At 42.6% G+C, this 12,726-nt stretch overlaps 1 protein-coding gene across 1 annotated transcript in view; it reads right to left on the bottom strand.

Moving 5' to 3' along the window:
* MDN1 (midasin AAA ATPase 1) overlaps nt 1-12,726 on the bottom strand; it is a 3,484,183-nt gene that overhangs the window by 1,999,182 nt on the left and 1,472,275 nt on the right. The window contains exons 30-31 of the mRNA XM_044071809.1: nt 3,278-3,416; nt 3,080-3,201 (exon numbers count right to left, since the gene is read on the bottom strand). Of these exons, the coding sequence (XP_043927744.1) occupies nt 3,080-3,201; nt 3,278-3,416 (261 nt within the window). The remainder of the gene's footprint in view (nt 1-3,079; nt 3,202-3,277; nt 3,417-12,726) is intronic.

A 12,726-nucleotide genomic window follows, 5' to 3' on the forward strand; every position in this document is an offset into this window, starting at 1 on the left:
ATCCTGCTGTAAAGGTGCATCTAGTAACTTTGCTTTAACATGATCAGGCAGAGTTTGTTCCTTTAACCAAGCATGCCTACGTATGACAGACCCAGTAACAGCTGCTCTACAGGAAGCTCCAAGGAATCAAATCCACATTGTAAAGTATGTTTGCCCACCTGTTCAGCTGCATGCAACAGATCCTGCATTTCCTGGAATTCAGACTGCTGAGAGTGTGTGCTCATCTTTTGTTTTAATTGAGACATTAGGAATTGCTGATATTTCAGCATGTGAAATTGACAATTTAGTGCCCTCATAGCTAGAGTAGCTGAGGTGTAAACCTTCTTCCCCCACCTATCTAGTGCTCTGGAGTCCCTTTCAGAGGGTACAGAATTTTTAGCCATAGAAGCCTTAGCCCCTTTGGGTCACTGGGAGATTGTCTCTGGGTCAGCAACAGGGCTTTTGTGAAGGAATTTGTGAGAGTCAGGCACTCTATAATATCTGTCTGGTTTGGCTGGAGCAGGAGGCAGAGAATCTGGATTTAGACTAGATTCTAAGTAAACATCATCCACAATGTCTAACACTGGAGGGACAGTAAGTGGTCTGTGCTGGGGAAGTAAAAGAAACTCTCGGAGCCTTTTCTTAGAGTCAGAGTAGTCCTGACTTTCCCAGTGGAAATGTTCCCTCATGGTAGGCAAGGTTTCCCCAAAGGAACATTCTTCAGGGGGAGATGCGGAGGGAATGTAATCTTCAGCATCAGAATCCTCATAAGGGGGAAAGGAGTAATCCTGTTCCTCAGAGGAGTCTGAGGAAATAGAAACTTGATCAGAGGAGGCATATTGTCTAGGCCTTTTTTCTGGGTGGGGGGGGGGGTTGTTGGGAACCCCTGATCAGAGTAATCAAATCTTCAGCCATCTTAAGCATCTGTTTCTTAAGCATGGAGCCTTGAACTGGAGACTGATGTACAGTCCTTTTAGGTTTTAGAGGAGTCTTAAGCTTAGCATAAGATTTTATGGTGAGACTAGTCCGTCTGAAGACACCTTCTGTAACCGAAGGCATTTCCACAGCACCGGCTTCTCCTTCTGCAATGTTGTCGGTTGGGCCTAAAGAATATGGCTGTGTCGGCCTAGTACTCTCTGCTTGAGAATCCGAAGCGGTCTGGGGCTCCAATTCTGTGGTCGTCAGGGGCTGCGTAGGTGCCCCACTGAAAACCAGAGAACCGGCGACCGGCCCAGCTGAGGCCTCGGAGTCTGGTTTGGATCTAGGCTGCCTGTCTTTATCTTTGCATTTTTTATGCACGCTGGTAGTCAGTTGCTCCGACGGCATAGTATAATTAAATTTCCTACCGAAGTAGTGTCGTGCGAAATCAAAGCGTCGCTTTATAGTACGCTTATTGAACCTAGCACAAAACTGACAACCAGTGACGTCGTGGTCTGGGCCTAGGCAAGGTATACAATAAGAATGAAAGTCCTTATGAGGTATTTGCTTCCCACAAGAAATGCAATTGTTAACTTTTTCTGACATCGGACTGAGGCAAGAAAATGTTCCCCAGTGGGGTACTTAGCTTTGAAGACTTCGGACTGAAATTTGATTCGAAAATCTCAGGTGCCGACCGGCACTTGCAAACAGCTTCTGCTTCGGGCACCGCACGGCAAGAAAGACAGAAAAAATGGCATTGGATGCCTCTTATATACCCCTGGCGCACTGACGTCAGGGAAGCAGCGACAGCAACCGACGCCGGACCAAGACTTTGGAACTCAGGCCGACTGCGGGACCGCCTGACAACAGGATAACCCAAGTGTGATGACTGCAGCAGGGTAACACGATGAACATCTGAAATCTACACCACACCCAAACAGCAGAAAACAGATGTGCCCCTGAAAGATCTCTCCAACTGAAAGCAAACAGGAATGATGGCCTCTACTGCAGAAGAAAGCTGGGTTTTTGGGGAGGCAAACCAAGTTCACATGTCTTTTCTAATTAGAGGAGATAAAATCCTAAAATAAAGGAGAATGTCTCCTTAGTACAAGCAGAGGGTATATGCTTCAGCCCTTCATTACAGCTTGGCAACTCAGATCCTCTTCTCCTCTAAAGAAAAGGGAGGTGCTTCTGGGTTTCAGTCTTCTTGCACTGAACTTCTGAACTGTTAGCTGATGATAAAGTAGTGATCACCATAACCATAGATCAGTGAAGGGCCAAAGCTCATGGTCCAAACCTACCCCAAAGAAGCAAACTACTTACCTGTCCTGTACAAGATGTCTTTAGGAATCATAATTACAAGATAAACTTAAAAAATCTTCTCCCACTTTCTTTTTTGGTGGTTTTGTCTTTGCCAACGGCATGATCAACTGTTACACCTCTGCACCTATGTTTCCTAAAGGGGTTTCAGTCTGTAAGCTGCAGAATCATCATCCAGGGAGCTCTCATAGGACTTTTTGTTATGCTAACCCTGCAAGGCTACAATCAGAGAGGTAACAGCTTGTTATCTGTCTCTGTCAGGGATGCTGCCCCCACAATTTCTGTTCCCTTGAAGGCAAATGCCTTCTCCCACTTATAGTCTAGAAGACTTGGAAAGAATAAGTTAATTTCAACAAAATGTATACTTGTTACCTACCAGCTCACTTTCTGTACAGGCAGGACAGCCTGCAGAGTTGGGCTGGCCAATCTTATGAAAGATCCCTTGAAATACCAGCATGAGCAATTCTGAAAGGATGTGTGTGTCACATAGGAAAGCTGCTTAATTAACATCAACCAGATAGTGTCCCCATGCTAGATGTTCACAGACTAAAGGACAGTCAGCAAAATTACTCCACGTCTCTTTTGGTTATATTCAAAACATGTATTTCAGAAATGGTTAAGCTTTCCATCATCTGTTTGCAGAATAATCCCATTAAATCTGCTGAAACAAAGAAAAATATTTACAAAGATTAAGCAAACAGGCTTCACTACCAAAGTTCAGCTGATGTACCAACAACCAGCAAATACAACTCGCACAAACAGCTTCTTCCCACCAATCAGCTAAATGCCTCTTCAGTAAATGTTCAGATTTGAACTAGATTTTAAGTCAGCCAGCTATGTACATGGAAAGCAACACACTTGCCTGTTAAGTCTTTCCAAAACAGAGTCATCAGCCAAAGAGATTTCATCAAGGAGGAACATCCCATCTTCCTTCATGGCCAAAACAAGAGGTCCATCATTCCATTCAAACAATTTTGAATCATCCTTATAACAGAAAAAGATGTGATAAGAGTTCTAATTACTAATAAGCAGTACCTTCAGAAAGAAGAAGTGCATTTACCTTTTCTTCTGATCTCTGCCTGATGGGTCTCAGGCCTCCCAGAAAGTCGGAGGTCTCCATGTGCTGATGACAGTTAACAGAATACAACTTCTGACTGGCCAAAGCAGCAAAAAGCTGACAAACGGATGTTTTACCACAACTGCAACAAAATTTTACTGCATTAATACAAAGCAATAGTTCAAGTAAAATTGTTGCTGTACAGTGAATACTCTGCTTACATAGCAGGCATTATGATACACTTTCCATAAACATGCAAAATTTGTACATTACTTGTTTACTTGATTTCATTTTTGCAACCGAGTGGTTATTCCACTAGTAAGTCACCATTTTCTGTTAAGGTGTGAAAGATAGATGGCATACATTTTGTAAAACAACAGTGTCTTAAAAAAATAAATTATAAGACGACCTCAAAAAAGTAATTAAATTAACAAGCACAAATTTCTTACCCTTGTTGTTAACAGAAAACAGTTAAAACAATGAGCCTGAAACTCCATGCCTAACAATTTATGTAAGAGTTACTAGGTATAAAAGTTTCCAAAAAATATGGCACTGTAACTAAAGGTCTCCAAAATGTAAATCAAATTTCAAGTCATTAGCAAGGTTCATAATTACAGACTTTAAGCAATGAATGCTCGTTAATGAAGTATGGCCCCCAAGTCCAGATAGGGGTAAGGCTTTGCGGTCATCTGGTCCAATAAATACTGAAATGTCACAATGCTAAACTTGAAGCATGAAATTCCAAAGGATCTCTTCAGAAAATAACAAGCAGTCCACTATCTGAGCTAGAATCAGATGAAAAACCAAACCAACCTCAAATATGTAATTAACATAAATCCAAAATCAGTCCTACGCAGATGAATAAGGTAAATAGAGTTTTAACTTAGCACTTTTGTCTAAACAGTCCTAGAAGCAGACTACCATTTTGCAGAGCAGGTAGTGTTATCTATTCCTTTTTTCAGAAATGAATGGCAGTAGGGCATCACTGAGGGTATCCAGTGGGGAATGGGAGCCCTGGATTCTATTTTGGACTCTTTTTAATACCAAAGAGAAGCAGTCTATGGAAACATTTATAGACCTTTCCTAACTCAAACTAGAGAGTACACAGGATTTAAAATACTCACACTGCAGTCCTTTTTACCCATACACAGTGTATGTTGTCATCTGGGACCTCAAAGGCAATCATGTTCTTGTTCCCATACACAAGAAAAGTACAGTTGTGTACCTACCATAAATGTAGATGTTCGAGTGCATTCACTGTTGCAGTCATTACACTTTGGTTATCCTGCTGGCAGGCTACCCGCAGTCGGCCTGAATTCCAAAGTCCTGGTCCGGCGTCGGTTGCTGTCGCCTCTTCCCTGACGTCAGTGCCCCAGGGGTATAAAAGATGCAGCCGATGCCGTTTTCTTCAGTTTTTCTTGCCCCAGATGTCAGGTGCCCACAAAAGGGTAGGCTAAAAATTCTGCTCATAAAAAAGCATGCACTAACATAAACATTACCTTCATCTACAAGCAACCACACCACATAGGTTGTATAGAATAGAGAAGTACAGGTAAGTCCCAGCAATGAAAGGGGGATGGAGGGAGGGTAACCTGGACTGCAACAGTGAATACACTCGAACATCTACATTTATGGTAGGTACACAACTGTACTATGTTCATCATGTTTCACTGTTGCAGTCATTACACTTGGGTTGAATCCCAAAGCTGAGGTTGGGTGGCTGGGCCTAGATAGAATTAGGAGTGGCTATGAGGCCCTGCAGAACTGCAGTGGCGAAGCCTGCTCTGGATTTAGAGTAAAGAGGTAAGTGGTAGTGCTTTGTAAAAGTGTGCACTGAAGTCCAAGTTGCAGCCTCCAAAATGTCCTTGGTTGGTTGAGAAAGGCTGCTGAAGTGGCTGCTGCTCTGGTTTTATGCGTTTATGCCCTTAGGCACTGATTTGCCATGTTGTGAATAGCAGAAACGAATGCAGTGGCCTATCCATTTTGAAATAGTCTACTTTGAAATAGCTTTTCCTTGCGATCCTGCAGCATATGCCACTAAGAGTTGCTCAGTCTTTGTGAAAGTTTTAGTTTTGTCCAAGTAGAAGCGTAGCTGTCTGTGCATGTCCAAATATTGCAGAAGTCTCTCCCCCTTATTCTGTGGGTTTGGATAAAAGGTAGGCAAATTAATGATTTGGTTAAGAGACACACTGGACACTACCTTAGGCATAAATGTTGAGTTTGTCCTTAGAGAAACCCTGTCTGGATGGAAAATAATAAAAGGTTCCACAGCCATTAGTGCCTGTAACTCTGAGACCCTTCTTGCTGAGGTTATTGCTAGGAGCAGAGCTGTTTTTCATAAGTATTTTATCTCAGCTGTATTGGCTGGCTCAAAAGGAGGCAGTGTGAGTTTTTCCAAGACAAAATTGAGGTCCCATGCAGGTGTTGGAGCTCTCCTTGGAGGTCTTATGTTTTTGACCCCTTTGAGGTACTGCCTTAGCAGTAGATGTGAAAAAATAGGTGGATCCGTACTGTAATGAGCTGAAATGGAAGAGGCATGGATCTTAATTGATAAAAAGGATAGGCCTTTGTCCAGCATCTCAGTTAGATATTGTAAAATCTGAGGAATATTTGGTACAAGCGTGTCCATTCCTTGTGCCTGGTTCCAAGCACAGAATCTCTTGCATTTTTCTGTATAAGATTTTCTGGTGCTGGGCGTCCTGACCTCCAAAATAACATCCATAACTGCTTTAGAGAGAGGTGTGTTCTGAATGGTTACATTATCAGCCATGCAGCCAGAGTTAAGGTTCTGAGTTGGCTCTGCAGGATCTGATTGTTTTGTTGGGTCAGCAAATGAGGAATTTGAGGTAATGTCCAGGCTGGGCCTTGAGACAAGCTCTTTAGTATTGGGTACCAGTGCTGGCGTGGCCAGTCTGGGGCAATCAGCATCATTTTTGGTTTCTCTTGTCTGACCTTTAGGAGTACCTTGGGGAGGAGAGGCAGTGGAGGAAAGGCATATACTGTAAGGGTTTTCCAGCTGAATGATAGGGCATCCACTTTCCATGCTTGTTTGTGATAAGTCCTTGTGCAGAATCTCTGTAGTTGGCAGTTGTGCGGGGAGGCAAACAGATCTATGTCTGGGCATCCCCATTTCCTTGTTATCATGCTGAAGATTTGTGGATCTAGTTTACACTCGTGAGGATCCTTGAGATTTCTGCTTAGTTAGTCCGCCAGAGTATTTGTCTTTCCTGGCAGGAATTGTGCTTGCAGGTGTACTTGATGAGTCAATGCTGTGTTCTACAACGTCATGGCTTGTCTGCAGAGGGGGTAGGAATGTGTGCCTCCCTGCTTGTTTATGTACCACATGACTGTAGTATTGTCCGTCTTTACCAGCAGTTGTCCTGGATGAAGTAGATCCTTGAAGGCTGTCTGTGCATTCTGAACAGCTAGCTTCTCTTTTTGATTGATATGAAGATGCATTTGGCTTGCTGGCCATAGTGCCCTGAATACATCTTCCTGCCATGTGGGCCCCCCAGGCATAATCTGATGCATCTGTTGTTAGTGTCTGCCTGTCCGTGGGTAGAGTGAATGACTGTCCCTTGTTGTGGTGACAGGCCTGTGCCCACCATCAAAACTCCTGTTGCAGGCAGGGAATGAGGGTAATTAATGTTTCCAGGCTATGGCAATGTTGAGTCCAAACACTTTTTAGATACCACTGTAGTTTCCTCATATGCAGTATTGCATATGGAATTAGTAGAATGCAGGATGCCATGAAGCCCAAAGCCTGCAGAATTTTTCTTGCAGATAACTGGGTCTTTGTTGCCAACATTTCGAAGTAAGAAGTTAGTTGCCTTTGTTTGTCTGGCGTGAGATAAGCCATCTGGGCAGTTGTATTTAAGCTTGGACCCAGGAATATTATCTCTTGAGAGGGCACTAGTTTTGATTTCTTTTAATTTACTGTGTACCCCAGGCAAATTAGTAATCTTTTTACAAACACCAGATGCCTCAGTAGAATGTCTTTGTTCTCTGCTTGAATAAGGCAATTGTCTAAGTAAGGGCATATCTGAATTTCCCTTTGTCTGCAGAAAGCAATTACTGGTGCCAGGCATTTTGTGAAGACCCTGGGCGCAGTAGATAAGCCAAAGGGCAGTGCAGAGAATTGGTAGTGCATCGAGCCAGCTATGAATCTGAGGTATCGTCTGCAAGATTGTCTGATTGGGACATGCAGGTATGCCTCTTTTAGGTCCAAAGTTACAAGCCAAGCATTCTTGCCCAGCATGGGCAGAAGCTGCTGCAGAGTCAACATTTTGAATTTTGGAACGTCCAGAAAAGTGTTTAGAATAGACAGGTCCAGTATTGGTCACCAGGCTTTGTCCTTTCTGGGTACCAGGAATAGACTTGAGTAAAATCCTTGTCCCTGCTCTTGCTGTGGTACTCGCTGAATAGCCCTCATGTCCATGAGGGATGTAACTTGCTTTTGTGCCTCTGCCCACTGATTTTGTGGCAGGTCTGGCATACCTTTTGCCTTTGGCAGGGTGTGAAAGTGGAACCTGTAGCCCTGGGACACTATATTCAAGACCCATTTGTCCTGGGTGATTATATGCCAATTTTGTGAAAAAAGTGCTAGTTTTACCCCTAAGGGGGCTGCCAAAAGATAAGTGCTTGGTATTGGCAGAGGAAAGTCATTGGGACTGTTTTCTATATGGCTGTGATTTGTCTTCTCCGCTTTTGGAGGTAGAAGCACCATACTGTTTAGGCCTGTATGAGCCTTGGGCTGATATCTGCCTCTAGGGCGTCTGTATCTGCCTCTTTGTGGCCTGTCTGACACTGGAAAGGACCAATTCTTTGAAGGCCAGTTCCTGCTAAATCTGGGTGGTTGTACCTGTAAGAAATCCTTAACTGTCTGCATAGATTTCGCTTGGTCCTCCATTTTCTTCAACACCTCTTCTGCCTTAACACCAAACAATGCATCATGCTGTAAAGGAGCATCCAATAATTTTGCTTTAACGCTATCAGGCAGATTTTTTTCCTTTAACCAAGCATGCCTTCTAATGACAGTACCTGTAACAGCGGCCCTGTAAGAGGCCTCCAGTGAATCAAAACCACATTGCAAAGTATGCTTTTCCACTTGTTCAGCTGCATGCAATAAATCCTGCATTTCCTTGTTATCTGGACAGTCAGAATTTGTCAACATTTTCTGTTTTAGCAGTGACATTAAATATTGCTGATATTTAAGCATATGAAACTGACAATTTAAAGCCCTTACAGCCAAGGTAGCAGAAGTGTAAACTTTTTTCCTACATCTGTCCAGTGCCCTGGAATCCCTATCAGAGGGGACAGGGTTTTTCACAGTGGAAGCCTTGACCCCTTTGGGACCCTGAGATATAGTTTCTGGGTCAGCAGCAGGGTTTTTATATAGAAATTTGTGGGAATCTGGAACCCTGTAGTATTTGTCCGGCTTAACCGGTGCAGGGGGTAAAGAGTCAGGAGACAGGCTGGACTCTGAAAATACATCATCTACTATGTCTAGAACAGGTGGAATAGCAAGAGGTCTATGCTGAGGTAGTAAAAGAAAGTCTCTGAGCCTTTTCTTAGATTCTGAGTAATCTTGGCTCTCCCAGTGAAAGTGCTCCCTCATGGTATGAAGGGTTTCCCCAAAAGAATAATCCTCAGGAGGAGAGGCTGAAGGAACAGACTCTTCAGCATCAGAATCCTCATAGGGAGGGAGGGAGGGAGTATCCCCGATCAGAAGAGGAGTCAGAGGAAATGGAAACCAGATCTGAAGATTCATATTCTGTCTCTTCCCTAGGCCTCTTATCAGGAGGGGGATGGGAACCCCTGATCAAAGTAATTAGGTCTTCAGCCATTTTAAGCATCTGTTTTTAGGCATGGAAGTCTGTGCAGGAGAATGCTGTTCTTGTTTGTCTTTAGAGCTGCTTTAGTCTTTAACTTTGAAGCTGAGGTTGGCTTTACATATAACTGTGTAGGTCTGAAAACACCCTCAGAAGCCAATGCCTGCTCAGAGGCTCTGGACCCAACTGAGGGAATAGTTTCCGAGTGTCCAATACCTTCAGTATCCAGAGGCCTAGTCGGCTCCACGTGGGAGTCGGAAGCGGCCTGTGGCTCTGAGGCAGCTGGCGTCAGGGGCTGCAAAAGCGCCTTACTGTGAACCGGCAACTGGCCTAGCGGAGGCCTAGTTGGTTTTGGACCTCGGATGCCTGTCCTTTTCCTTGCACTTTTTATAAATTCCGGTCGTCGGCTGTTCCGACGGCATTATATAATTAAATCTTCGGCCAAAGTAATAAAAGGCAAAATCATACCAACGCTTAATAGTGCATTGGTTAAATCTAGCACAAAACTGACAGCTAGCAACGTCATGGTCAGGGCCTAGGCAAGGAATAGAGTAAGAATGAAAATCCTTATAAGGTATTTGCTTCCCACAAGAAATACAATTGTTAACTTTTTCGGACATCGGTCTGGAGCAAGAAAAAGTTTCCCCAACGGGGTACTTAGCTTTAATGAAGACTTCGGATCTGAAATTTGGTTTTGAAAATCTCAGGAGTCGGCCGACCGGCACTTGCAAACTGCTTTTGCTTCGGGCACCGCACAGCAAGAAAGACTGAAGAAAATGGTGTTGGCTGCATCTTTTATACCCCTGGTGCACTGACGTCAGGGAAGAGGCGACAGCAACTGACGCTGGACCAGGACTTGGAATTCAGGCCGACTGCGGGTAGCCTGCCAGCAGGATAACCCAAGTGTAATGACTGCAACAGTGAAACACGATGATCATCACAGGAGGTTTCTCATGTTTGGGAGGGGGCACAGTTTCAGTTATCTACATTTTAAAAGTATTCACACCCTTGCATCAAATATTATCAAGGGCCAAATGATGAGGACTTCCAGACTAACAATGAATGACGACTCTTTTTATTTTTAACAAAAACAAATTTTGTAAAAATGATTTTTGCAGAAAGGAATTATGCAATGAATTTATTGCATCAAATGCCAGACCAAGTTTTGGAGGCTAGAAGTACAACTTATGCTGCAATTTTGATAATAATATGGATCCATCAATTTGTATGAGGATACTATACTTCCCAATTCTATGACTTTATAAACACTGGGATGCATTTTTGCACTAAACAGCTATAAGTAATATCTTGGGGCACATCCTGTGTTTTATTTTCAAGAGAGATAGTAACTTAAAAAAATGTTGGAATGCAACATTTCTGACACAAAAAAACAAGATACACAGTTTTTTGAAACGCAGAGCATGTAATCAATGCAAATATATTTCTAGGAAGTCATCACAACACAGAAAATTATAAATAGTTACAGGGACATTTTAGATGTAATTCAATGGCAGCTGTACATGTATAGCATGGTGTAAATCATGTTCTGCATTCTATGTAGAAATGACATTACATTCTTTTAGGAAAAGTGCATGCCAACATATATATGATATTGCGAGACATGACAAACTATGCAGACATGCTGAAGCACGCAAATGTTTTAACAGGTTCACTTTCATGGTCTTAGAGGAGGTTAACTTTAATTCAACAGGATGGGCCCTTTAAGAGTAGACTAGAAGCATGTAAATTAACTTGACAACTAAGACTTGACACTGAACAATTGGGTTTGAACGACAACTTCATTAAACTAGTGTCAAAAATTAATTCAGCTAAGCTTTAATAATAAAAGTATACACAGTTTTTCATAGGTGCCACGGTGGTGCAGTGGTTAGCATTGCCGCCTCACAGCAAGTAGTTCTCCGGTTCGATCCTTGGCTGGGGTGCCTTCTGTGCGGAGTCTGCATGTCCTCCCTGTGGTCGCGTGGGTTTCCTCCGGGTGCTCCGGTTTCCTCCCACATCCCAAAGACATGCTGCAGGTGGATTGAACACTCCACATTGGCCTTAGGTGTGTGTGTGTGCCTTCTGTGGAAGGTTGGGCGCCGAGCTGGCAATTCCACACCGTAAAACTCCACTGCCAATCATGAGCGGACAAGGTGATCCGCTGTGGTGACCCCTAACCGGGAAAAGCCGAAAGAAGAACAAGATTAAAAGTTTTTAATAACAACTGTAAAAAATTTTGAATGTCTAATTGTGACCATGTGATTTATGTATTTGAGGTTAATTTACAAATAATTTGGCTGGTTGGTTTAAATACTGTTCTGAAGATATCCTAGAATCGTTTTGGGACAAAAATGTTTAACATTTATTAAAACTAAATTTCTTCTGACATCCTGTTTTTGTGTGACTATCAGTTAAAGTTATACCTCACAAATGAGGGGCAGAGTAATTACAATACCATCTCAACTACTTTTATCCCTTTTAACTTCATAAAAATGTCTTGGCCTAGAAAACCAAATAAAGTTATTTTTCAAGGGTAGCACTAAGCAGTTACCTCCATGTGCACCTTCTGATAATGGACTGTGACACTGGTACCCTGGAAGATAACTCCACCACATCACAGACAATTATGTGGTTACTGACTTAATGGACTATGTCAAAGAGCCTAGGAATATGTATCTGAAAATGTCACAATAGTACAAGAACACTCAGAACCTCATATCATCAAAATGAGCTAGACTCTATTCCGAGTTGGTTCTATAGACCTTTCCACACAGCATACTAATCTGACTCAAAGTACCTCAGAAACTTAAACCTACCTGGTGATGGCAATTCTTTCAGATTAGAATTGCAAGGTTATGGAAAAAATTGGTATTTTTTTATTTTATTATTTATTTATTTATTTTTTACTTTTGTGTTATCTATGATGACCAAGATGGTTATTTAGTGTACTAATACCAAGGAAACAAAATACCAGCTGTCATCAGTAATGGGGCATCTTGAAAGCACACATTTGCCCCTGATCCCACCCTCCAAAGTCAAATGGCTACCAGTCTTTACAGAGTTGAGCTACTCCTAGGGTCTCTCTTTTTTTCAAATTAATTTAACCAGGTGTATTCCCAATTCTTGCAGCCAAACATTATGATAAAACCACCCCACACAACCTCTGCAACCTTGCTCAACTAACTCACTCACTCCAGACACCTCAAAAAGTACAGTTGTGTACACTTACCATAAATGTAGATGTTAGAGTGTATTCACTGTTGCAGTCATCACACTTGGATTATCTGCTTGCAGGTAAGCCCTCAGTCAGCCCGAATACCAGATTCTTGAGATTTCTGCGTCAGATGTCACCTTTCATGACGTCAGGGGTATAAAACATGCAGCCAACACCATTACATCAGTTTTTCTTGCCCCAGATGTCAGCAGCCCCCAAAATAGGAAGCAATTACATGGTGTGGAACACCTCCAGTAAAAAGGAAATACCATTTCCATAAGATATGGCCAAAAAGAGGATAGGTTGAAAGAATAGAAAAGACGGGGCTGAAGGGAGGGTAACGAGGACTGCAACAATGAATACACTCGAACATCTACATTTATGGTAAGTGCACACAACTGTACTAT

This window comes from Protopterus annectens, chromosome 1.part0 (genome assembly GCF_019279795.1).
Source record: "Protopterus annectens isolate FY-2018-M chromosome 1.part0, PAN1.0, whole genome shotgun sequence".
Taxonomy (NCBI): Eukaryota; Metazoa; Chordata; order Ceratodontiformes; family Protopteridae; genus Protopterus; species Protopterus annectens.